The sequence below is a fragment of the Prunus dulcis genome, unplaced genomic scaffold (genome assembly GCF_902201215.1).
Source record: "Prunus dulcis unplaced genomic scaffold, ALMONDv2, whole genome shotgun sequence".
NCBI classification, from domain to species: Eukaryota; Viridiplantae; Streptophyta; class Magnoliopsida; order Rosales; family Rosaceae; genus Prunus; species Prunus dulcis.
In genome coordinates this window covers 1-27,694 of record NW_023010257.1, presented here as the reverse complement: position 1 = coordinate 27,694, position 27,694 = coordinate 1, and the positions used below count along the sequence as shown (strand labels likewise).

Here is a 27,694-nt window from a genome sequence, read left to right as displayed (position 1 = left end):
TAGGGTGTAGATGAGTTTGTGTTTTTTAAAACTTAATATGAACAGTGGTGGAGTGTGTTATGTATTAGGATTAAGTATTACATTGGATGACTTTTTTTATTTTATTTATCTTTTTACACAATAATAAAACTTAAGAGATTAATGATTGAAATATTGGGGTGAACAAAAAAAAAAATGTGTGGTTTAAATAAAAAAACTCATTAATTCTCATTCATCTCTCTTATATTCCTAATTCATGAATTCCCCCTTTCCTATTTAAGAAACATTAAAATATGATATTAAGTAAGCGAAAAATTAAACCAAAAAAATTATATTCTAATATTTTTAACTACTTGAAATACAAGCCACTCACTGGGTTCATCATGCTCCTAATAATAACACAACACATACCCTAGGTCCAATTACTTTTGTAAATAATATAAAAATAAAGAAGTATATTCCATATGCTATATTGACTAAGAGCCAGTTTGTGGGAAAATAATTGCTATCAAATTTGCTGTGAGAGAAATCAGCTGTGAGATAAAGCAGTTTGGAGTTTGGTAAATTTTTTGTTCAAAGTGTTGTTGGTATTGATTTTACGCATAATCAGAAAATGATTGTCGCATAATCATTAAACCCAGCGCCTCTTCGAAACTGATTCCTGCATAATCAGAAAATGAAAGCACCTCATTAGCTGCTTTCCCTTATAGCTTTCTCTCACTGCAATTTTTAACAATAAGTGATTTTCTTACAGTTTACCAAACGGGTTGGGCCTCTCAAAATTAAAAAAAAAAATCACTTATTTCCCCAAATAAGCAATGTCAAACTGGCACTAAAAGCCAAAATTCATAAAGGCGTATAGCTAGCATGTAACTGTTGGGCTCCTGTATTCAAACCAGGTTTGTGCCAAGGTCGAGTTGGGGCTCAAAATCATCAAGCCGAGGCCCCCACTCTTTCCACAACTGTGTTGGCCCAAGACCATCTATAACATTGGACTTAGGCTTTCTTTCTCTGCTATCTTCATCTATATATAAAGCAAAAAACAGAGAATAGTGAAACATTCAAAATACCATAAAATGCCTTTAGTTAATGCAAACATTATTAATTAAAATTATTAATTAAATGAGATTATAAAGCAAAAGACAGAGAATGCTGAAACATTTAAAATACCATAAAATACCCTTGGTTAATGCAAACATTAAGAATTGAAATTATTAATTAAATAAGTATGATATGGTAAATTCACACTTTTTCATATTAAAAAGTTAAAATTAAAAGAAAAATAAGATAATGGATCCTATATTTATGGAACACAACTCCCCATTATCTTTTTTAATTCTAAAATAAATTAAAAAATTTTAAAAATAAGCCTCTCGCGGAGAGGTTAGTATAATCTTATTTATTCACTTTTTGAAGTAAATAATTTCAATCCAAGTGTGCAACATTCCTCTCCACAATTTCAGAACCACCAAAATCTAAATTATGTGATTGGTTATTGAAAAATTGTTCAACTTTACCTGCTTTTCGCTAATCTGGAAAACAAAATTTTAAATTTGTTGGAACATTGTTGCAGGGATTACTTATAGTAAATGTGAAAATTGGTGGTACTTTTCCAATTGGTTATATTTTTAGTTCTTCAATCGAAAATTGCAGTTCTTAAAAGCATGGTCTTTCATGAAGAGTATGCCTTGGAGAATTTGATAGCAGGTTAAAATATTTGAAGTCTTCTTCATCAACCGGGAAGTTCAAAAGTCCAACATCTGTTCGAGAAGCAAATTTGATGTCAGATAAATTTCTTAAATTAGAACATAACTGTACTCAACTTTACGTTTGGTTTTCAAATTATCCTTGTAATGTGCCCATTAAAATTATATTATATCCTCAAATTTTCTTTGTAATTTAACTATTTTCATTATATATATAAAATAATAAAATAATAAAAAATAAGAAAGACTTTGCCACACTACCTATAAATACCCATTAAAGAAAATATAGCTCTCAATCCCCCACAACACAAAAAAATGAGAACTTCCACATTCTCTCTCACATCCCTCCCTCTCTTCCTGCTCCTCTTCTTCTTCTTCTTCACCTTGAAAGCCATAACTGCCAAAAACCTCATCCCTGAAACCTGCAAAAAATGTGTTCAAGATGATCCAAACCTGAGCTACAAATTCTGCGTAACTTCTCTCCAAGCCGCCCCGAATTCCAGCAGCGCCGATGTTCGCCAACTTGGCATAATCTCCATGAACTTAATCCGCCAAAACATGACCAGCACAAGGCAATACATCAAACAACTTATGAAGAACAGGAAACTGGATAAATTTTTAAGGGCCTATTTGGAAGTCTGCTTGGAGCTTTATTCAGACGCCATACCAGACATCAAGCAAGCTCTCAGATATTACAAGGCTAAGCAGTATCGAGATGCCAATGTACGAGTGACTGGAGTGTATGATGCCCCTGTAACTTGTGAAGATGGTTTCCATGAAAGAAAAGGGTTGGTTTCGCCATTGACGAAGAGAAACAACGATGCTGTTCAGCTTTCTGCCATAGCTCTTTCTATTATCGACATGCTCGGTTCATTAGGATTTAAATTAATATAAATAAGAAGGTATTTGCATGGTGGCTTGCTAGCTGTCTTTTGTTCATGAATAAAATGAAATTTCTACTTATTTATTGTATATGTGGTTTGGTTTCTCCGATGCATAGGTTTCATGTTCATTCGTTGTTTGAGACTTGTTCTTGGGCTGTTTTGTTTCACTGTCTGGTTGTTGTTATTTGCAAGTTTTTTTTAAATCTGAATTCCGCTTAGCTGTAACCAGAAATCTAATTGATGAAGATATGATAATTAGGGGATTGCTAATGGTGAGCTTTGAAGCTAACATCAAGAAAGAGTAACTTCCAATTAATCCTACTATTATTTATAATAATAAAATATTTAACGATGGAGAAGTAATTGATCAACTAAACGTTCATATTAGGTACTACAGAAAACTACAAGTATTTAATGTTAGGGACAAGAAATGGTATGTCAAGGCCAGTTGACCACGGTTGTGTGCTCACTCCCTTACCACGGTTTTGTTTTTTTATAAAACATAGCTCCAGCCTCCATGTTTATAAAGAACTTATGTTTGCAACAAATTGAGGCTTCGACTTTGAAGCTAAGGGTGAACACATGTTAACAAAATATGTGGATGACTATTAGACGTTGATTTATACCCGTTTCATTATATTAGTAGCTGATAATTATATGTACACGTATAATATTTCTCTTCGCTTTGTTAGAAGAGATCCCGTTTGAATCTACTCCCAAAAAGTCGAAAAAAGAAAAGAAAAAAAAGAAGAAACAAATCTGATAAATGCATGTGGTGGAGCCTTGTACACATTAGTGTTCTTCTCTTTACTAATTAGTAGATTGCGTCGTCAATGAAATGTTGGGTGTGGATGCAAGAATTCTACTTTTATGTGTGCTTTGGTTGTTATATGACAAGACAATATGGTCTATTAGCAGTTAAGGTCGTAATAGCTTTCCAAGGCAACGTGACCAAATTAAACCCCATATCACAACATGGGCTATATAAATACTCACCCAAAAATATTCTATAATAATTACAACTTTAGTGGCTGCCGTTTTATCTGTTGATCAATAAAAATACAAGGCCAAAACTTAACACGAAAAGACTACCGGAATAAGGCAAAAAGAAAAGAAGAAAAAACCTGCAAGGCACCTGCAACTTGCAAGGATTAGAATTTCCACCGCTATAATACTTTTTTGTTGTACACTCTCTCAAAGGCCAAGAAGTAGGGTGGTCAAAACTGAAAATTGAAGTCATGGATTGCCAATGAAGTATACATTTTTTCCCTCTTTTTTTTTCGGTCAAATAGGAAAAAAACTTAGAGGCTAATTGGATTCAAGTAACACCACAAATAGGGTGTTAGTTGGATTGACATAGGCCTTTGGTGTGCTCCCAAGTGATCCTCGATTCAAGCCCCCATAATACTCGTGTATGCGAATTTTCCTCATTCCCTCTTAACTTTGGCAACAAAATTTGGAGAATTAAGTTCGTAGTTTGCAATTCAATTTTCCTTTTTGAATCCAACAAATTAATTAATATATCTTTTCGGGAGGACAAGTCATTGCAAGTAAGTGTTTTGGAGTAACTTCACGAGAGAGTTATTTTGGTTGATGTCTTAGACTTCAATGCTAAACAACATGGCCTTCCATAATATTCCAGCATTATGATAAGAATACATGCAATCATTGGCTGAAAAGGTGGCAACTTAAGAACAGATGATTTGATGCTTAACGCTATCACACACAAAAAATATGTGAATTGCATTTTTCTTTTTTCCAAACTTAACATGTACCAACTAATTCTTAGTTTAGTGATATAAATAAGCAGTGATATGTGGCAGAATTTTCAAGCATTGTAATGGGATCCAGGTTCCACAAGACCAGTTGCCCACAAGAATAAAATCCTAATATTCAATCTGTTAGTATGAAAATTGTATTGTCATTTCCTAGACTCTAGCATAGGTTGGGAATTAGTATGTGAACTTGTTTTACTGGAAGCTTTGGCGCAACACATTCATTCTGGATCTTTGAAGCATAACCTGACCATATGAGAAACTTGACAACAGGTAAATCATGACATATCATGCATTCATGATAGGACTCATAGTTGAATTTTTGTTTTGAGTCTTTGTAATTGAAATTAAAATATGAGTCGGTTGGTGACATCTTTAAGAGTCCTTAATGAATTAGACTTTGTATTTTTATTGAAACATAATTTATATTGTTAATCTGATAAGTGTTTGGCCTTGGTGTGGCGTCTTATTGATGGAGATCATATTGCACCAGGTTCAAAGAGTTTTAGTTCAATAGGTCTTAGTGTTATATTTGTCTTGGAAGTGTATTGAATATTCAATTGGCCAAGTCTTAGTGTTATATTGGTTTTGGACGTGTATTGAACATGGCATATTGATTTGGCCTTCTTGTTATATTAAGAGCTTTTCAACGTCTGACATCATATGTGAATATTGAATATATTTTGGAAAGGCTACTGTACTTAGTTCATTGGGTAAATCATCAAGTGCTTCGGTTGCTTGGTGATTAATTGAATTCATTCTTCTTTTATATTGCATTCATATGCATATCGGTGACTCATACGATTGAGGGCACAAAGACTGTGGTGGCAGTTTTCCTCCGGCGAGCTTGAAGCAATCGTGACCAGTATTGTGTTCAACATAAGGAGTGTCGAAGATCATCCCGTGACAGAAGTTGAGTTACGAAGAAGTCGGTAAACATTATCTAGAATGAGTCTAGGATAAGTGTGTGAGTACTTCTTGTAATCATTGTTCTATAGTGGATTTGAGTTGGATTGAGGAGTCCCGTGGATTTTCCCCAGAGGTGGGGTTTTACCACGTAAAATAATTCTCTGCGTGTTCGTTTATTTTAAGCTTTGCACGTCTCAGGATTGATAACTCATATCAATCCTGCTTCAAAGGTTGATCATTATTTATTGCAAAAAATTCGAATTAGCTTGTTTAACATTCTCCAGGTATATATATAGATATCCTATAGGTATTTTCAATTGGCATCAGAGCAGGTTGCTGGACATACTCAGTAAGATCTAATATACCTTAGGATGGATCGTGCCTCGGGCTCAATTGCACATCCACCATATTTTGACGGCAACAACTATGGCGCTTGGAAGGCCAAAATGTAGTCGTTTCTTTGGTCCTTAGATGAACGTGTATGGAGTACAGTGGTTCATGGATTTCCTAAACCCACAAAGAAGATCGGAAAAGGAGATGAAGAAACCACAATCCTCAAAGCTAGAGAGGAGTGGACCACTGCAGAAGTCACACACAGCACTAATAATCAAAAGGGGTTAAATGCTTTATTTACTGCTGTCTCTTCAGATCAATTTGAATATATATCTGGTTGTGATACTTCTAAGGAAGCTTGGGATATTTTGCAGGTTACCCATGAAGGAACAGATACTGTCAAGGGAGCCAAGCTTCAAATGCATACGTTACAGTTTGAGACACTCATGATGGATGAGAATGAAACTTTTTCTGAATTTTATGCTAAACTGTGTGTAATTGTGAATGCTTGTTCAAGTTTAGGTGAAAAAAATTCCAGAAGACAGGGTTGTGAAAAAGATTTTGAGATCCTTGCCTCAACGATTTCAACCAAAGATCACGGCTATTGAAGAGATCCGTGACTTGAACACCTTGAAAGTTCAAGAACTCATAGGTTCCATACAAACCTATGAGATGAAACATCTAGCCCCTAAAAAGAGCAAAAATGTTGCTTTCAAGGTTGTGAATGAAGAAGATGATGGGCATTCAAATGAAGATTGCAGTGATGAGGAATTAACGATTCTCACAAGACGATTCATGAACTTTCTCAAGAATCAAGATCCAAGGAGTCGAGATTCAAAAGGTATAAATTCTAAAAATAGGTTTGTTAACTATACTGATGGTGGGTCTAAATTTCACAGGTCAAATGAACGAAAGAATCCAAGAGAAAAGGTCCAATGTTTCCAATGTGAAGGCTATGGACACATATCTTCGGAATGTGCCAACACCTTAAAGAAACAAAAGGATAGCAAGAATAAGGCAATGCATATTACTTGGAGTGATAGTGAATCGAAATGCGAGAATGATGAAAAGACGGTTGCACTCATAACCACAGTTAGCTTGGATGAATCACATGAGGATGATGAGTGTAAAGAAGTTGCTGTGCTGAAGCTGGAAAATTGCAGGATTGCAAACGAGTTTCAATCCCCTGATGCAGATTCTAAAAAGGTAAGTGCAGGTATGAACGAAAAATTGATGTTTTTGCAGAAAAAATTGACTGATCAGAATAAATTAATTGCTTCTCTAACTTCTGACAACAAAGCCCTTGAACTTGAACTTAAAAATTCAAAGGAAAGGATTGTTTTTTTAACCATTGGTGCAGAAAAAATTGACAAGATGATTAGCATGGGACGAAGAGATGGTGACAAACGAGGCTTGGGATTTCAACCAAGTAATAAGTCTTCCGCTGTGTCTAAAACAAAGTTTGTCAAATCCACTTCACTCATTGAACCTTCTGCCCCTCATGAAGTCAAGAAATTTATTCCAATCTGTCACTTTTGTGGAACTCGTGGGCACATAAGACCAAGATGCAATAAGCTTCGAAATGAATTTGTTCGTTCAAATTCTCATGGCATGGGTGGAAAAGTAAGTATCCAACATAAGATTTCAAATCTTATGAATGAGGTAAACCGCTTATCCAAACTATCTTCTTTTCATTGTTTGCCATCAACTAAGACAAAGTTAGTTTGGAGGAAAAAGGAAAATCATAATTGTATGTTTGCCTCCACTAATGTTGTGCATGACCCCGTTGCTTTAGAAAATTTGGATCTTAAATGTCTTGTTGCAAAACCTTTGGATAATCTTCAATTTGACACTCTTAGAAAGTCTTTAGGTATTTGTTCTTTTGAATAATTGTTTGTATGCATGCCAAAAGACTCCAGCTATTATCTTCTCTGTTTTTTGAATTTGGATTAAATTTTAAGTATGTTGTTTAGCACATGCAGGGATTGATAAGCAATATCAGTCCTACTGACGTCTGGAAGTTTTTTGCTGATCTTAGATTGGATTTTTGGCGTTGGATCACTTTGGGCAGATTAATATTGGGTTTTTGTGAATGGCTATCAACTGTCTTTGTTTTTTTATAAAGTCAATTAAATGCTCTTTTTATTAAATCTCATGTGTCTCTTTAGCACATGCACTCTAATCTTGTTTAATAATTTTGAATGAATCCTCATCTTGCCCTTGTCTTGATACTAGATTTGCATTATACTTTTTGCTACTGAGCTCACAATTTTGTAACATCTCTTTAATTAAAAGAAAAGTAAAATAAGTGCTTGATCCTTGCCAAGTAACCGGGCCTCTTGTCTAACCAACGTCGAGGCTCGCGTCAAAAGGCTTTGATCTTATACACTTTGTTCTTCTTTGTAGCCTACATGACTCGGGTTAGTACATCCTAGGGGTGCTTTAACACCCATTGTCTTAAAGTCAACTGACTTGAGCACATTGATTTAACACCCGTTACATGGGTCTTGTAGAAAGCTTAATAAAGTTAGCATAAAAAATAAATAAATAAATAAAAAATTCAAAAAAAAAAAAAAATGAAAGTGGTGACCTCTGTATGCATTTTGTATGTGTTTATTCTATGTTCTTGGCTTGCTCTTGATTGGATTTTTTTCTTTGTTATTAAGTAAGTTTGGTCACATAACACGAGATTGAGATTTAATATTCGCTCATTTGATGGACTTTATTTCTTACAAATATTTTTGATTCTCCATTTTATAATCCTTGTGTTTGATTAAACCTTTGTGATTTGATGTACCCTAGATTCTGAAAGGCTTTGCTTCAAATGCTTCTAGAGAGATATTGGTATTGGTCTTGCTTGTCTATCCTTCTGCATAGTGTTGGCATGTACTCAAGTTTTTTTTTGGCATGAATGAAGGAGGAGTCTTGGGTTCTTATTAAGCATAGTATTAAATAATAATAAAAAAATGAATTTATTTTTGTTTTCAATCATAGTGTAGTTTTATGCTTCTTGTTTAATTGTGCAGTTAGGCTTTTCTTCATGTTACTAAGACGGATACATGATAAATTGAACCTGAGGATTGCAGCATCATTTTCAATCCTGCCAATTGCAGACTTGTGGCACAACTGATTTCTTTTTTCTCTTATTTTTGCCTTTATATTTGCTCCCTTATACTCTTTCCTTGCTCTTTGGATTTCCTGACAAAAAGGGGGAGAGATTATTGTGAAATTATAATAAAAAGGGGGAGAGATTGTGTTGTATAATTAAGGGGGAGTAGTGTTGTAATTTTGCCTTGAATTACATTTCTTCTCCCACATGCTTCACTGGTTTTGTTGTTTCATAATGTGCAGGGATTCAGAGCCTTGAGTTTAGAGTAGGATTTCATTTGTTGAATCCCATGCAATTTCGTTTGAGTTGTAATAGGTGTTTTGTCTAGGAAATGCCAAAGGGGGAGATTGTTAGTATGAAAATTGTATTGTCATTTCCTAGACTCTAGCATAGGTTGGGAATTAGTATGTGAACTTGTTTTACTGGAAGCTTTGGCGCAACACATTCATTCTGGATCTTTGAAGCATAACCTGACCATATGAGAAACTTGACAACAGGTAAATCATGACATATCATGCATTCATGATAGGACTTATTGTTGTTGTTTTGTTTTGAGTCTTTGTAATTGAAATTAAAATATGAGTCGGTTGGTGACATCTTTAAGAGTCCTTAATGAATTAGACTTTGTATTTTTATTGAAACATAATTTATATTGTTAATCTGATAAGTGTTTGGCCTTGGTGTGGCGTCTCATTGAGGAGATCATATTGCACCAGGTTCAAAGAGTTTTAGTTCAATAGGTCTTAGTGTTATATTTGTCTTTGAAGTGTATTGAATATTCAATTGGCCAGGTCTTAGTGTTATATTGGTTTTGGACGTGTATTGAATATTTAATATTGATTTGGCCTTCTTGTTATAAATAGCTTTCCAACGTCTGATTACACATGAATTGAATATATTTTGGAAACGCTACTGTCCTTAGTTTATTTGGTAAATCATCAAGTGCTTTCGGTTGCTTGGTGATTAATTGAATTCATTCTTCTTTCATATTGCATTCATATGCATATCGGTGACTCATACGATTGAGGGCACAAAGACTGTGGTGGCAGTTTTCCTCCGGCGAGCTTGAAGCAATCGTGACCAGTATTGCGTTCAACATAAGGAGTGTCGAAGATCATCCCGTGACAGAAGTTGAGTTACGAAGAAGTCGGTAAACATTATCTAGAATGAGTCTAGGATAAGTGTGTGTGTACTTCTTGTAATCATTGTTCTATAGTGGATTTGAGTTGGACTGAGGAGTCCCGTGGATTTTCCCCAGAGGTGGGGTTTTACCACGTAAAATAATTCTTCGTTTATTTTAAGCTTTGCACATCTCAGGATTGATAACTCATATCAATCCTGCTTCAAAGGTTGATCATTATTTATTGCAAAAAATTCGAATTAGCTTGTTTAACATTCTCCAAGTATATATATAGATATCCTATAGGTATTTTCACAATCCAACTACAAGCAATCTTATTAAGTACAGATAAGTGGCAAAACCACTCAAGCATTGCAATGAGATCCAACTTCCAGAAGACCAGTTGCCCACAGAATGAAATAAGTAGGAAATATTGCAAAAGCTACATATTTAAAGATGTTAGGGCACATGCCAACACAAAATCACAATCATCAAAGTTTTCATATGAACTATACATAGCAACTTGATCATATCACAAACTGTATCTTCTAATATACGCATGGAAAGGTAGTATTATAAATCTTTGTCAAATTTCATGTATCCACATAAAAGTTTGAGAGTGCTTTGTGCACTGTCATAAGCATTTCAAGATTATTAAAACGCTTTTGTAGTATTGGAGTGAAATAAGAATATTGGGGTTAGAAGGTGTATCTTGGAGACGGAACAAAAAAAGAGTGTTCCTCGTAGACCAGGCACTTTTCAAGGAACAAAATGCTTAACGTAGAAGCGCACACACAGACCTGCCCATCATTTTGACAATGTTTTGGTCACCAGCATCATAATACTTGCAACAATGAATTATGGATTGGAAAAATAAGATGCCACAAGGACACAACTTGCCAATATGAAGAGCAGCAAAGTGAACCGCTGGTAACCTAGCTAATATCCTTAAAAAAGAAGTTGTCAAGTTGTGATCAACCAAGTCCACAAGTATAGAGGGTTATAAATTATAATGCACTTTCAACTCACAGGCACATTAACCATATAGAACGCTAAACCACGTAATGAAAAATAGCATTGAGCAGGAACACAACCAATCAGCAGGCTGATTGGATAGAAGATGTCATTGTTTACAATCGAAGCATTGCAAAGACATTGATAAAATTTAGTTCCAGGACTACTCTTTTTTCAGACAGATGCAAATTATTTTCAACCAACACGGTGATCAATTTCTACAAGTGTCACAAGAGCAAAACAAAAATACGTTTGAACAATTCATGTAAAGGAAAAAAGCTGCTGCTAAAGAGAGTTACCCAGCCATTGGATGGTTGTAGATGTACTCAATGGCCAGATTAGTAGAGTCAATCTTATCGGCTTCCTTGTCTGGAATCTCTAGCTTGAACTCTTCTTCCAGAGCCATCACAATCTCCACATTATCCAAGCTATCCAAGCCCAAATCCTTCTGGAAATGTACATCAGAAGTCACCTGCAGATAATTGCTGGAAAAATCAGTACTCCCAGTAAATTTCTGTCAAAACAAAATTTTAATGCTTGATTGATGGAAAAAGACAACATTCTGAAAGGGAGAAACAGAATTATACTTATAAAATGAGACCGATGAAAAAGTTAAACCAGAAACTAAGGGGCAGGCCACTTGCAAATAGGCAGATGGGCATTCATGCCATTTCACTTATGAAGTTTCTAACATAGTACATGAGCACTAAAATAGATCCTGCAGGTAATATGGTTTTGGATTTTTAACTACTACTATGTACATATAAATCTATCAAAGCAGTCACCAAGCGCACGCACAATCCATAAAGACTCTCATTCATAACCTGCTTTCCCTATAAAACCCAGTACCTTTCATATCTTAGTTATCAAGTGCCCAGTAGTAGAATTTCCTTACAAAGAGCAAAAAAAATGTTTTATCATTTTGACACAGTTGATATCTATTTTCATTGTTCCAGAGAATTTGCCTCACCAACTGCCCTATTTAGTTCTAATAGCCTGATCTCTGTCTCGGACCAGTGAGTTTACAAATACGTTAAGTTGCAACCATGTGTCCTTTATCAGAAAATTTCTAAGTGCATCGAACAAATACTAAAACATCCAGTTTCGATAATCAAGGATCACAGTCCATGCAAAATGTGCATTACATGCCCCAAAAATCAGTTATAAAAGTTGTTTTCTGCCTCTTGTTTTCCTACATCAGCTAAATAGGAACTCTTTCGAAAAACCTAGCAGGCTGATTTTGCAGGGCCAAGTTCTACCCATGATTCTTATCATAAGAATTAAAAGGCCCAAATGACCCATTAAACATATTTAAAGGTTAAACAGCATACAGAACAATACGGCATGATTAATAGTTACTTAGCCCATTACCATAGAGGCAGAGCATGAAGAAAACAAAGAAAACAACGAATTCAGGACAAAACAACACCAGCATTTCTACATTGTATTGATGTCTGGACATTAATGCCCAAAAGGGGACTAAGATTGACCAAAAAAAAATATAACTGATCCAAAATCTCATTTTTCTTTCTCTTCTTTTGACATTATTTTACAACCTCGAAAACCAAATCAAACTTGAATTATTTCAAAAATCCATGTGAAAAATTAAGTTCAAATAAGAAATTGACTGATAGCACACTAACTACAGCTCACCAAAGAACAAAATGGTAAAAACGATGGCAAAATCAAAACAAAGATTGAGATTCTGATATAACGTTTTACATTTCCCGGGAAACAAACAGAAGGTAGAGGTAGGAAAAGGCATACCGTGGAAGGATCGACTTTTGGGAAGCTCTTGACAACAGAGAGGACTCTCTCGGTGACCTCGGATTTGGTGAGATGATCGTCGTGCGATGACATCCACCGGAGAGAAGGTGGGCCCCATTTTCCTCCGGTTAGGGTTAGGGCTGGGTTTAGGGTTTGTGCCGGAATTCGCACGTGCCGCAGTAGGGCTGCTCTCAGCGCCATCTCTCTCTGCCTCTCCTGTGGTAACTCTCTCTCTCTCTTAGTCTATTTGGTTGCTGTTTGGGAAAATGGCGTAGTCAACAAACAGCTTAGTAGTCACGTGTTAGGGGCGTGATTTTGAACCATTTTTTGTTGCAAAAATTCACTTTTGGTCCCTATGGTTTACGACTTTTACCACTAAGGTCCCTATGGTTTCAATTTGATCACTTTTACCCCTATGATTTCAAATTCCAAACATTTCGAAGACACTGCCCAATTTCCGTCAAATTCGTCTGATTGTCGTTAGGCCTGGAGGGGTATTAAGGTCAAATCCCTTGCTAATTTCCATCTTCCATTTTAGTTTAGGGGCACGTGTTCAATGAATTGGCAAGGGATTTTGACCTTAACACCATGTTTGAGCAAAATTTTCACGAGAGAATATTTACGAGAGATTCTTCACCCTTCGAGCTTCCTTCTATCTATTCTTCCTCGATTCCTGCGAAAAAGGTTAGAGTAAATAGACCACACTCAAGGAGTTTTAGCCAAATGCCCTTTAATGCCTACGTCAGTTAGATGATCTTGAGAAAGATACAAAAATAACAGAGAATGTCAGAGTTTTCTCTACGATATGAGAAAACCGAGTGGCTGGAGCCATGTTTGAGCAAAATTTTCACAGGATAATATTTACGAGAGATTCTTCACCCTTCGAGCTTCCTTCTATCTATTCTTCCTCTATTTCTGCGAAAAAGGTTGGAGTAAATAGACCACACTCAAGGAGTGTTAGCCAAAGGCCCTTCGATGCCTAAGTCAGTTAGATGATTTTGAGAAAGATATAAAAATAACAGAGAATGTCAGAGTTTTCTCTACGATACGAGAAAACCGAGTGGCTGGAGCCATATGTGAGGGTGGCCAGAGCCGCAGGAGAGAGGAGAGTGTGGCGTGAGAGAGAGAGAGAGAGAGAGAGAGAGAGGGATTCAGATGGTTTTGGAATTACCTCATGCGTGTTGTGTAACCATGTATTTATAGACCCCTTGCTTCACTAGGGTTTGAAGAATAATCCTTATTTAATTAGGATTATTTTTACCCAAAAAGGTGATAGGAATTAATCAAAGAGATTTGCTGGAAATTGGTTCCTTGATTTAGGGAGATATTCCTATCTTAAATCAAAGATAATTCCCTAATTAAATAGGATTTAATTAGGGTAATTAGTTGGCCTAAGGAATATTCATTTTTTCCACGTGTCATCTTCTTATTGGCTGCCGAAATATGTGTTCCCATAAATGTCCCCAGCTTCTGCATGGCGCTTATGAGGCATGGAGTAAATGTGAAATATTTAAGTAAATATAGGTTTTAGCCATAAAAAAAACTTTCACTTTTGGAAAAAGCCAAAACTTTTCCAAAAAAATACAGAAAAACCCCTCAACTTTCAAACCAATGACATGCAAATGTAAGGGATAACTTAGGAAATCCAAAAATAAATAAGGCCATTTTTGTCCATTTTGGCTTCTTTTCAAAATATTTCTCTCTCCTTTGTCCTTTTTCAAAATGTCCCAAATATTTATTGGGCTTTCCAACTGCATCTAGGCTTCTTTTTGTAAGTTGAGATCCTTTTGCAAGTTAGGCTCCCAATTGGAGTAGGCTTTTGACTTCTTCTTGGAATTAGGCTCCCAGTTGGAATAAGCTTGTGATTCCTTCTAGGTCAAGTATACCCAACTACCATAAATACAAGGCTTTTCTTCACTCATTTTCAAATTACTAACTTGTCTTTCTCTACTTTCTAGCTTGTGAGAGAGATCTTGGAGGAGTGTACTGCTTGTTGAGGAGAGGAGTTTCCCAAGATAAGTCATGCCTTTTTTCTTCTTCTTTGATTTTTCTTCATGGGCGAGGACTAGTTGGCGGGGCCCAATTGGTTGTCGTCGTGATACGACGACCATGGTGGTTGCAGGAGTTTTTTTTTTTGGTTCACTGCGAAGAACGGCTGGTTGTCGTTGTGACTGCGCAAATTGGCTGTGCTGCAAGGCCAGCCGTGAACTCGGGACTGAGCGGTCATGGTTGCTGTCGCTGTTGGCTACGGGAGTTGTGGCTGCTCCATTGTTTCTTTGTTTCTTATCTGCACGAGCCAACTGGCTTGCGTGTTCCAACTGACCGCAGCATCAGCCTATGTTGGTTGTGCCGAGGTCACCGGAGGAGGCTGCTGCCATGGTGGTCGTCGGCTTTTGCTGGCGGAAGCTTTTCTTTTTTTTTGCTAGAGCTATGTAGCGGCTTGCTTGGGTTTAGGGTTGTAGTAGATTTTTTTTTAAAAAAAAAAAAATTTCATGCAAAGAATGGCTGGTTGTCATTATGACAGCAAAGAATGGCGAGTTGTTGTTGTGACTGCGCGAACTGGCTGCGCTGCGAGGCCAGCTGTGAACTCAGGGTTGAGCAGTTGCTGCCGCAGCTGGCAGTGGAAGTTGTGGCTGCTCCATTATTTCTTTGTTCCTTATCTACACGAGCCAATTGGCTTGCGTGCTTCAACTGACCACGGGACTAGCCTATGTTGGTTGTGCCAAGGTCGCGGTCGTCGGCTGCTGCCATAGTGGTCGTCGGCTTCTGCTGGAGGAAGCTGCTATTTTATTTTATTTTTTTGTTGGAGCTGTGTCGCGGCTTGCTTGGGTGCTACGGCTCAGGCCGCTTGTCTCCTCCCGTTTGTTTTTTTATACCACCAATTATAGTTCTGACTTGCTATTTTCCTTGGAATTTTCTTCATTTTTTTGCAGCTTTTCACTCATCATGTCTTCTAATAAGGGTAGTCGGTGATCTAACTCGCAAGTGCCCTTATATTTATGAGACGGTTCCAAGGTGTTCAAGAAGAGATTTGTGGCAAACTTGCATCCCATCACGTTCAAGACTCTGTTCCAAAAGTGGCGCTTTACCTTTGCCTCTGCCATACCCGATGACGTGCATGTCAAGTTGACAGAATCTTCAAATAATAATGCCTCGGGTAGACTCGAACAACTCGGATGTCAAGATCATCTTTTTCCGCTTCTTCTACTTCTCCTTAGGCTACACATTTTCGCTGTAGAAGGTATTTTGTGCCATGGAGTATGCCCCAAGCCAATGTACCCCAAATTTCTACCAGGCGATCATCTGCTTTGATAACCTGAACTGCTTCTTTTAGCTAGGCTTGACAGTGCGGGAGATCTTTTACTTCTTCAAGGTGAGACGTTGTGGGAAGTATGCCCAATTTCGTGTGAGTAATGCCAAATTGTTTGACAATCTCAGCCATGAAGACTGTGTGGAACATCGATGCACTGGAGGTCAACGAAAAGTGGGAAGGCAACGTAGGCGACGGTCTACTTGTTCCCATCACCTATTGCCATGGTAAGTCATAGTCTATTGACCTGCTTTAATTTCATTTGAATTCTTTAATGTGTGGCTGACTAAATTCTATATTCTGCTTGCAGAGAAGGATATCAGCAAAAGTTGGATCTCGAACAGAATATGGCTAAGGTCTGTTAATCTTTGAACATCCCTGCGAGGTTTCGAGAATGGTGCTGGCAATTGAGTGAGCATCGTCGAAAATTGGGTAATGTACTCGAATTGCTTGGAATTGAAAGCTAAATGGGCAAAAGTGACCAAATTGAAACCACACAGACCTTAGGGAGGGGAATATGACCTCGAGTGCAAGGTAACAGTCCTAAACCACTTGAATTATAAGCTTTTTACATTAGATATTTTCACATTAATTGATATAATAAGTTGATATTTCTAGTTTTTTTTTTTTTTTTTTTGGGGTCAATCTGGATGACACCATAATTGAACCATATTATAGGCTCAAGCCTTTGGATTTATCTTGGGCTTTTATATTTACATGCACCCAATGGCATCAAAGATGATAAATTATGTTTTTCGTACTCTACCTGTCGTGAATAATAATTTTTCTTCTTTCACCCAAAAAAAAAAAAAAATGGTGCAAGTAACTCTTTTCAATAAGGAAAAGTAACATAACTTTGGCTTGTTAAGTGGAGCACAATGAAGTTTTTGGGCAGCAGTTATAAGTAGTTGGTAGTTCTCAAGTAGTTTCTTCTTTGAAGGGGGTTGAACAACAGTTACTTTCGCCACCTCATTAGAGGCAATTGGGTATCTTTATATCTAATGCTCCTGATCTAGTGGATAACATGGCAATTTTAACTCCAGCCTCTGACTCCATACTTGCCAAAAACACTATGGGGCTTCCAATTCTCTCACTATTGCTGGGTCTGCAGAGGGTTCACTTGCTGGTATCAAGCAGATTGCCAATCCTGCTACTCCTGTTCAATCTGGTTCAGTTAAACAAGTTAAGGGTAATTCTGATTCTTCTTCTCCTCCACCGCCCTTGCCGGCGGACAATTTGGTGGGTCAGTTAAGGGTAATTGTGTTTCTTTAGTTTTCTTCGTTTTCTATGCAGCTTGGCTTTTAGTAGGTTTTTGTTTCTTTTTTATGATTTTCTGGTTGTTTTGCTTTCAGTTTGGTTGCGTGTAAAAGGCATTTTAGAAGGCTTAGTCAATTTCACATCTTCCTCCTCTCCATATTCTGGTTCGGATTCTAGCTCTGACACAACATCTTCCAAATCATCCTCTTCCATTGTTTTCCCCATTTAATAGTGTGGACTCTTCATTGTGTTCACCCATGGAGTAAATGTTGGTGGAACAACAATTAGTATTATTCTAATAATTAAATTAAACAACAAATAGAATAACAAAATTAAATATGGCAGTAAATTAAAAACGGATTGTTCTTGTAAATAGAGGCTTGCACAATTTCAATATCCCTGAAACGGAATTTCGCCTCTACTCAGTATTTGTAATTCTGCAGGCGTTTGCTCCACCAGGATACAACTATCTAAATCAAAGTCCTAGCACTAGGGCTTTGATTTCTAGCGAAATCTATGTGTTTATCTCTTAGGCTATGCAGGAATGATGGTGTGAATGTTCTTTACAAATTTGATGTGATTGTACGGACCTAGGGCTTGTGTTTAAATAGAGTGGCTAATACCTGTATAAACCCAATCAGACAAAAACATTGCTTGATATTTGAATTTTAAAAATAATTCAAACAATTAATTAATTAATTAACTCGGAATTCATTTAAGAGTAATGCTATTTGGACACATAATATTGACCACCTTAACTGACCACCTTATGTGGCAACTGATGTGTCGTGTCATGTCATGTCAATTAATGAATGCTGCCATGAGGCCACTCACTAGGAATGCTAGGGTTTTTTTATTTATTTTTTAATTGACATGGTGACATTCATTAATTGACATGACATGACACATCAGTTGTCACATAAGGTGGTCAGTTAAGGTGGTCAATGTTGTGTGTCTAAATAGCATTACTCTTAATTTAAACAACAGAGCCTAAGAGCCTCAAGTCCCAAAACCCATATCAATTATATATTAATTAACTGTTGACCATTTGGCATGGACCCAAAGGCCATACCCAAAAGCCACTGAATTGGGCCACTTGCATAACCTAATCCAAACAATTCTATTTCCAAGAGTAAGTCTTACAAACACCTCCAAGAAACGCTAATTTTCCTTTCAACTCAAACATGAATAAATCTATTAAAAAGAAACATAATTCCATTTAAGAACAGTGAACATGAGAAAATGCTTCCTATTAGTTCATGTATTTGAAAATATGAAGATATATATAAGAAGGAGATGAAAATTCATATGCTGCACTTCTAACATCAAGGATGGAGAAAGGATAGAACCTAGATAGGCTAGATTTACAAATTTGTTATTAGAATTTGTTTGTTCAAGTTTGTTATTATTATTTTTTGGTTCGGGCACGGCCCCAAACAATACAAGCTCATCAAAGTATCTTTATTTGGTTCTTTGACATTCAATTATCAATTTTCAGTACAAATTTTTTGTATTTCTCTTTTACTTAATCCTAAATCAATTTAATAACAATCTAATCACACTTTAAATTCCGTAAGACAATGTCATATACAGTAAAAAGTTATTTTTCGAATTAAATTATAATACTCAGTTTGGTACAATTAAAAGGGGAAAAAAAACCATGTTGACCAAGAAAGTCAACTTTGTCTCAAAACCGAATTGAACCGTTTTAGGTTCATGTTCTAGTTTTTGTCTTGGAAAAGCCGATCTGAACCGAATCAGACTAGTTATGTTAATTTAACTTAATTATTTATATCCAAATTTATTAGTAAGTCCAATTATAATCCAAAAACATTAGTAATCCCAAGAACTATCAAGATATTTTAGTTTCATTAATACTCAATGCCTTAGTCTTATTATAACCACCTAAATGATAACCCTGGAGTTGCTTCTTTTTCTTTTCGATGAACCATAGCCATTCTTCTTGTTGCTCCTCCATCTTTCTCTCTTCTCTACCTCTTTCTTTCCCTATCTCTTCTCCTTTCTCCTTTCTTCCTATTTCTCTCATGTTCTCATTCTCTCTTATTCACCTTTTCCTATTTAAAACTGAAAATTGGGCAAATCAAACCGAAATTGTATAGGTCTAGGTTTGGTTCAATCCCCCTAGATATTGTACATGAAAATCAAACCGAACTGGATTGTGCTCAGCCCTAATCCAACATGCTATTTTAACTACCGTACCAAACCAATATTCGAATTTGTTTTTTTTTGCACTTACCTAACCTAGTCAATGGTCTTTAGCTTTTGCCTTATATGAAAGAAACTAAAAAGTAAATTTCTTTAATAGTATACTCGTTTAGCGACCACTGTTTGCGCTTTCCATTAACTGCTCATACACCAATCTCAAAATGTATTGACAATGCCGTATGGAATTATATCCAACGCAATTCCTTTATTTACATAGTTTTCTATAACAAAGAAAAAACAATTATGAAAAGGGGTTATCAGACCCAAAAAAGAAAAAAGGATAAGGACTTATATTTCAAGTGGCTAAAGCAGTTATCATTGTACAAGAAATTTGTGTTCGATTTTCCACACCTCCAATATCTTTTGTATAAAAAAAAAAGGTCGAATTATGATTTGAGTGTCAAAGATTTGCTCCTTATATTCAAAATTATAGATTACACATAGAATTCAGGTTTATTAGAATTAATATTTGCTAGCTAGCAAAAAAACACACGAGAAAAGAGAAATCAATCATCACTGAAATATAAAACAAGACATTCGCATAGAACAGAAACATCACTTACTAAAGTTCCATATCCATCAAACTCAAAACAATCATGAAAACTACATATAAAAACAAACTCACACTCTTAATAATCTAAAACATGATGTTTGCGGGCGCCCTCTTGCTTCTGCTCAACAATTTGAACAGAAACATTCCCTTTCCGTTTCTATCCCTTTCCCAAGCCAACCCAATTTCGTCACCAGCACTGAGATACCTATTTCTTATCACATCCAAACACCCAAGAATATAGAACTCATCGTTTTGCAGCCTCTGGAAAAATATTCTGTCACTTCTGTACTCAGTTTCATCATGATCAGTTACATCCTTCACCAAAACATGGAACTTGTTGTAGCCACTTAGGACCAAGCTAACTTCGTCCAGGTTCCAATGTCGAAGGATGTGCTCAAACGTCTCACTGAATGAAAAGAAAAGAATCCCCATCTGGATTTCGCTTACAGAAACAGCCTTTATGATGCCCCGTGGATCGGTATGCTTTAGTAGCAGTGGTGGCTGATTGTCCGGAAAGTCATGCATTTCTATCAGAACTCGGCTGATTTGTTTCTCTCCGCTGCTGCTACCGTCTTTTTTCGCTTCCTCCTGTTCTTCGGCTTTGGTGGGGAAAAAATTGTAGTAGAAAGTTTTCTTCATAGAGCCAGCCATGAGATAAGGTTTTTTCTTTTCTTTTCTTTTGGGGTCAAAGAGAATCGAAGGTTGAGAATGAAAATAATTAGGGTTATGGCCTGGGTTTTATAATGAGCCATGGAGTGCATATATGGAAGGTAGGGTTATGAAGCTTTTGGTAACCTTTTTGTTTGCTGGTTTTTTCCAAATGGAGCAATTGTCCTAACAAAAAAAGGAATGTTTGTTTGTATGAAATAATTAAACTTCCTCTCAAAGAAAGAGTTCAAAATAATTTAGTATTGAATACGGCAACCAAATAACAAATAGAAAAGAGGAAAGAAACGCTAGTCGTAGTCAAGGATGAGAAACCAGGATATGAATAAATTGGTTTATAATAGGAAATATCTACCTTTAGCCCTCACCAACTTACCATGTAAAAGCTGCACCAAAAACATCTTACCTTGTCGTCGGGCTCATCAATTTGGTTCTTAATATAGAAAAAAAAAAAAAAAAAAAACTGGATTTTAATTTTTTTTTAAAATATTTATATGTTGAGATTAATTGTTCAACACATACTTTCCCATGATATTATAGTGTGGGATGAAATATGGAGACGTCCCTGGCCCCATATCCATGAAATAAGTACGTCGCGTAGATCCTGGGGCAACCGGCAATCATTAGAAGATTTAAAAGGTGAACTGACAAGATAAAATGAAATAACCACAAAAGGTTTCTATATTTCAAAGAGAAATTAACTGATTGGTGTTAACTTTGGACTTCAACTTGCATGGTGATACAACGTCAAAGCTCTTTTTTTAATTTATTTAAAATACAAGAGATAGTTTAAACTACAAGAAAAATTACATGTAATGGGGATGTCATTGTGGTGGTATCCCAAACTTATCATGCATTGCCATGTCGGAAAGTTAAAATACATGTCAACAAGTGATTGGCTTGAAATAGCGCCACAGTGATATTCAATGGCAAAGCCAGAATTGTATGTGTGGGGGCAGAACCTAATACAAGTATAGAAAGAGAAAATCAATCATACATCAATAATATATATATGGAAAAATGGACATTTTTTAGAACTTTGTACTCAATTTCATGCATCAAAACGAAAAAGTATTTTTATAAAATCTCATTTCCCTTTAAATTATTTATTTTCTATTCCTTTGACTCATCGGTTTGATTATTAGAGGATTAATACTTTTCTTTTTTCTTTTTTTTTAAATGTTAGTTGTGTAATGGGCCCACAAACATTTTACATATAATTATAAATAAAGTTATTATGGATTGCAATGGGGGGCAAGGTCACCTCAGACCCTAGAGTACCTCCGCCCCTAGTGGTATCTTTGGTATAGGTAAGTTCCTCTCCTAAACTACAAGGGGATGAGGTTTATCACACACACACACACACACACACACACACTCTATTAAGGTATCATGAGGATTCGAATATGAGACCATTAGTTTACAAGTGAAGGCCTTTTTTCACTACACTAGACCTCATTAGCTAAAAGCTCCTATTAAATTAACTTGCTAGGTTCTTTAGAAGATTAAGACGTGTATCCAATTCAAACTTTTAATGACTTTTATAGAGTTTAAAAGTCTGGAGGTATTCAATTTAGATTTTTAAAGAGTTCATAAAAGTCTAGTGGTATTCAATTGTGACTTTTAAAAAGTATTTAAAAGTTTTGTGGTATCCAGTTATGACTTTTAAAAAGTCTTTAAAAGTTTGGCAGTATCCAAAAAGTTAATGACTTTTATAAAGCTTATTATATGAATGACTTTTCCATACTTTTAAGGCTAATTGTTAAGAGCAAAAGTCTTGCAATTTACTAGTGACTTTTATCAACTCTATGAAAGTATTTAAGAATTTGTCAACTCTATGAAAGTCACTCACTTAAAAAAAAGGTAGTTATGTGTAATTATTAGCTCCAATTATAGATACGATCTTTAATAAAAGGCCAAGTGTTAGATTATTCACTGGAGTTAAGTTGAAAATGTTGAAGAATATAAAGTCCCACATCGGAAACTTAACAAAATAAATATAATATATAATGAGTGATTCCACTACTAATATCACTGAGACCTTTTGTGATAGAACTCCACACCTACTGGGCTATATAGGTGGTTAAGTTATAGACAATATCGGTGTTGTTAATAGTGGGCCGCTGTCCATCTCTCTGAAATTTAACAGAAAATGTATATTTTTTCACAAGTTATAAGGTGGAGCCTACAAGTATGCCTAACCGATGAGATCGATATGCCTGGAGGGCAATGCCAGGAGACCTACACTTGAGACAGTTGATGAACCAATAAATCGATTTTGTTTTTGTTAGATGAGAGGATTCACACACACACACACTACCTTAGTACCATAGGGGTTCAAACCTGATATCATTTGACTGCAAATCAAGACCATTTTTCACTAGGCTAGAACTTGTTGACAAAAGAAAATGTATTTAAATAAGCTTTAAGTGTTGCATTTTGGCCTCCAAAATAGCATGTTTATTTTTCTTCTAAATGCAAGCGTCTAAACTAGGGAGGAAGTTTCTTACCCAAATTATGAAGGCCCTTTCCACTTAGCCATGCATTTTACTGGAAAGCTAATAACAACCTGAAATGTTAATCGTGTAAGAATATTTTTGACATTAATAATTTATTTTCATGGAAAACCTCTTCAAACCAATTTCACGCGCAAAAAACAGTCTCTCTCTGTCTCCGTCTCTCTCTTTCTCTATATGCCAACAGATCATCGTCGTATAAATACGCACCCAAACGAAATCGAGGAAAAATAAAACGAACGAAGCGAATTTAGAACGAGGCTCCGAGATCTCGATCTGTCCGATAAATCTCTGGCGAGATCTCGACCTTGAACCCGATCTGATCCACGTAGATCCGAAATCTCCATGGCTCCCGTTTCGGCTCTCGCCAAGTACAAGCTCGTCTTCTTGGGGGACCAGTCCGTCGGCAAAACCAGCATCATCACTCGCTTCATGTACGACAAGTTCGACAACACGTATCAGGTAATCGGATTTCCCTATCCAATTCTTTTGCAATTTCTTTGATCTTCAACTTTTCGAGCTTTGCAGTCTTTTGCTGTTTCATTTCTGTCAACAGTTGCTGTGAACATCAACAATGTCTTCGATTGATTGGCATAGCGTTTTCCAATTCATGATGGAATTGAAATTGCTTTCGTTTGCGATTTTTGTTTTCAATCTAACAGCTATGAGCTATGTTTGGTATCAAATTTTGAATTCTTCGGGGTATTGAAATTTCGTTACATTTGTTAGACTTTTATGGTTGTGGTACATATTTGTGAAATTTGTGAATAAATGCTGATCCAAATCTTTGTGTGGAACCACGAGCTGGTACTGCTATTATTAGAATCCAAACACTGATTTCTGTACTATAGTTGAGCAGTCTTAATTATAGTATTTCTACTTTCTTGTGTAAGCTGATGTGGGGCCTTATGTGACGACGGCTGGAATGTGCCTGCCAAGTGCCAAGTACATTACAGCATTCTCCTTTTTATGTTGAAGTAGTACGTTAAGTTTTAATAACAACGGAGAGTTGTGTAGAAAAAAAAAAAAAAAAAAAGGACAAACATTAAGCAGAAGCTGAAAATGTTCTAATGAAGTGAGGTTCATAACCATGGTAAGGATTGGCCCCCATAATAACTTTTCGTAATATTAGAAGTTTATGATTTTTCTTTTCTTTTACTTTGGAGTAGGGAAAAAGAATTAAACCAGTTGCTTATGACTTTCTTCAAATGATGCAACAGTAATCGTTCATGGATTGGTATGTGGTGGGGCTGAGATTCAAAATTAAAACTTGAAGTGGGGTTCCACGGGGATTGGAGGGTGTCACCCTCCGTTTCAGCAATAGGATCCTTAAATAAGTACCTATTTCTCAACCATTAATGGTGGTCAGCTGTTCATATCTGATATAACGGCTGAGAAACATATCATTATATAAAAAGCTTATGACTATGAATGAATATATGCAGAGCCAACCTAAAATGGACCTATGTTATGGACATGCATGGATGATTTATGGATGATTGGGATATGTGTCTATGATTTGGGTCCTCAGCCACAAGAAAAAGGCATTAGTTATAAACATGATATATAAGTTAGTACAATCTAATACTAAACAGCTGTGTCATTCTGGGATTTGTAACACTGACCTTTTGTTTTTGGCCAAATGCTCTGCCATTGAGCTATGAGCACTACCAGTGGATTTTCACCTATCATTCCATAGGGGCAACACTTTTTGGTTTCTAAATGTTTATTCCCAATGGAATAATTAGGTTTAATATCTGTCTTTTTTGCCTTAGTTGCACAAGTTTGTTTGTTTTCACCTTTTCCTTTTCTTATTTTGGTGGGTGTTCCTGTGGATGCATTTTCTGTAACGCAATTATTTTGATTTTTCAAATGTCATTCATTTGTCTTTCTTTGCTGACACTCTACAGATATCAATCCTAATTACCTTTTGTTTCTTTTTCTTAGTTTGGTTGGGATTCCTGTGGATGTCTTTGTAATTATACATGTATATAGTTATTCTTTAATAAAGTTCTTACATGAGACCATGTTTTTCAGCCATTATGTTATATATGAACGACTAATTGTACAGTGGATGACATGCATTCTTCATCAAAATTTGATAACGGCTGAAAAACAGCTCCTTATTTAAAATACTTATTTAGTTGTCATCCATCTCTTTTAATGTGCACACACTTGTCTATTTATTTATTTTATTTTTTGATGTAATGTTACACACACATATTTATGTACTTATCTGGCACTGTACATATATCCATGCTCAATTCTTAACTTACATGTTTTGATTTATTTGTTCGAGTTTCTCTTTCTTAGCTTATATGTTTATTCATTGATGACCAGGCTACCATCGGCATTGATTTTCTGTCAAAGACAATGTACCTTGAAGATAGAACTGTTCGATTGCAGCTCTGGTCAGTCTTTATCCTTTTTTAGTTTATTTTTCTGTAGATGTTACCATGTTTTCTCAAAGGTTTTATGTTCATCAAATACAGTTAGATTTCTTATATACATGAGCTTGCTCAGTGTTCTCATTCTGTGATGTGACTTTAATTTATTGTGGACTTAATGAGTGGTTACTAGGTTGCTTTTATTAAAGAAATTTGCCTCTTAGAAGTCACTGGTACTCTCATTATGATTCTAAGTACTTGGGGCACATTTACTTGTCTTTCTTGAAAATTCATTCTAAAGCTTTGGATTTGTTTCCATATTCTCTCTGTGATTATTAGGTTTTCATACTTATCTCATCCTGGGACAAGATTGACATTGTGAAAAAAAATTGTATCTCGTGAAACATAAAATTTTGAAATTTGAACAGGGATACTGCTGGGCAGGAAAGGTTCAGGAGTCTCATTCCAAGCTATATCAGGGATTCCTCTGTGGCAGTCATTGTATATGATGTTGCAAGTATGATCTCTCTCTCTCTCTCTCTCTCTCTCTCTCTCTCTCTCTCTCTACTTTATCTAAATTGTTGGACCTGAAATTTAGTCCAGCTGTTCAAATACTTTGTGAATATCCTTTTGAAGAAGCTCTTGTTAAGAGTCCCATCTGTGAGGGATTTGTTTTGTTTAAACAACAACAAAAAAATCTAGTCAAACGTAACTTTGTTGAGCTTGAACTTCATCTGTTTCTAATTAAACCACTGGGTCTTATGTTCAATGTTTGATGAATTTCAATTTTGGCTCATTCTTATGGTATAGGCAGGCAATCATTCCTAAACACTTCCAAGTGGATTGAAGAGGTTCGCACTGAGCGGGGAAGTGATGTTATCATTGTACTTGTTGGAAACAAAACAGATCTTGTAGACAAAAGGTAGTGATCTGCTTTATTCTCTGCAGTAAGTTATGAAGACAGTTGATTTTCTTGTTTCCTACACTTTTTAGTTCCATAGTCATGTAAACGTGGTCTTCATGAGAATGATGACTTGTTGCATCTTTTGCATGCTATTTATTTCATTTGCGTGCTTGACCAATCTGAGCACTAGAAGAAGATGCTTTAAATCAAGCTGTGCGGATGTACCTTCGTAAAACATGTATGGTGAATACATGTTTGGTACTGTAGATGGGAACGAGGAGGGTAATACTACAAGTTTTCCCCTCAGGTCGTATCTCATTGTCAATTAGGCTAGCTTATTGCATCTGATTTTTCTTGCCACTTCCGGTGCTCATATATGGGCCATGTTGTGGATGGACAGGCAAGTTTCCATAGAGGAAGGAGAAGCCAAAGCTCGTGAGCTCAATGTTATGTTCATCGAAACTAGTGCCAAGGCTGGCTTTAATATCAAGGTAAGTCACATTTATCTTTAATGAATTATATCATAGCAATGTAATGTCTTAATGTTATGATTATGTTGCGTGGGGTCAATCAAGATACTACTGTTGAGAACACTGCACCCTCGTCAAGGTCACTTGATATGCCTACTCGGTTACAGATGGACACGTCATTATGTTAATTTTCATTAATCCGATTGCAGGCACTGTTCCGAAAGATAGCAGCCGCCTTGCCTGGAATGGAAACACTTTCTTCGACGAAGCAAGAGGATATGGTTGATGTGAACCTCAAGTCATCCAATGCAAATTCATCACAGTCACAGGCACAGTCGGGCGGATGTGCTTGTTAATTTACGTGGGTTTTTTTATTCAACTTCTTTACCCCATTCCTTATACGCTTCGGTGATCCTACTGTGTCTGTAAAGCTTAGTTACTGTAGCATTCGGAGTTTTGTGTTTGGTTGATTGGTAAAGGATTTTTATACTGTTTGGCTAAGCTTAGAATATCACAAACACTCAGACTAAATTAAAAGTAATTAAAAGAGACGTTTTGTTTTGCAAAGTGATTTTAATAGATTTCTATGATTTTATGTTTTGAAATATTCTTATATTTTCTCCACCCTATAAGATAAGTGTTAAATTTGCGTTTTGTTTCTAATATTTTATCCATACCTGCGAACTTGGAAAAAAGTTCAAGGGGAAAAAGAAAATAATTAAGAAGGATTCTGTTTTGAGTTTTAATTTTAACCAACTAGCTCTTAGTTTAGCAGTACTAATCTTCTTAATGTTGAAAAATATCTCAAG

At 36.0% G+C, this 27,694-nt stretch overlaps 3 protein-coding genes across 3 annotated transcripts; 2 read left to right on the top strand and 1 right to left on the bottom strand.

Moving 5' to 3' along the window:
* The first annotated feature begins 2,000 nt into the window (after positions 1-2,000).
* On the top strand, positions 2,001-2,657 carry LOC117613300 (putative invertase inhibitor). The gene has a single exon (XM_034341916.1). It carries the CDS (start codon positions 2,001-2,003, stop codon positions 2,577-2,579), a length of 579 nt encoding a protein of 192 aa, XP_034197807.1. The 3' UTR covers positions 2,580-2,657.
* An 8,203-nt stretch (positions 2,658-10,860) lies between these two features.
* LOC117613299 (acyl carrier protein 1, mitochondrial-like) lies at positions 10,861-12,835 on the bottom strand. The gene is made up of 2 exons (XM_034341915.1): positions 12,597-12,835; positions 10,861-11,301 (listed from the first exon to the last, which is right to left on the bottom strand). Exons 1-2 carry the CDS (start codon positions 12,795-12,797, stop codon positions 11,125-11,127), a joined length of 378 nt encoding a protein of 125 aa, XP_034197806.1. The 5' UTR covers positions 12,798-12,835; the 3' UTR covers positions 10,861-11,124.
* A 10,387-nt stretch (positions 12,836-23,222) lies between these two features.
* LOC117613298 (ras-related protein RABH1b) lies at positions 23,223-27,462 on the top strand. The gene is made up of 6 exons (XM_034341914.1): positions 23,223-23,586; positions 25,465-25,535; positions 25,940-26,028; positions 26,322-26,433; positions 26,816-26,906; positions 27,095-27,462. Exons 1-6 carry the CDS (start codon positions 23,470-23,472, stop codon positions 27,239-27,241), a joined length of 627 nt encoding a protein of 208 aa, XP_034197805.1. The 5' UTR covers positions 23,223-23,469; the 3' UTR covers positions 27,242-27,462.
* The last annotated feature ends 232 nt before the right edge of the window (positions 27,463-27,694 follow it).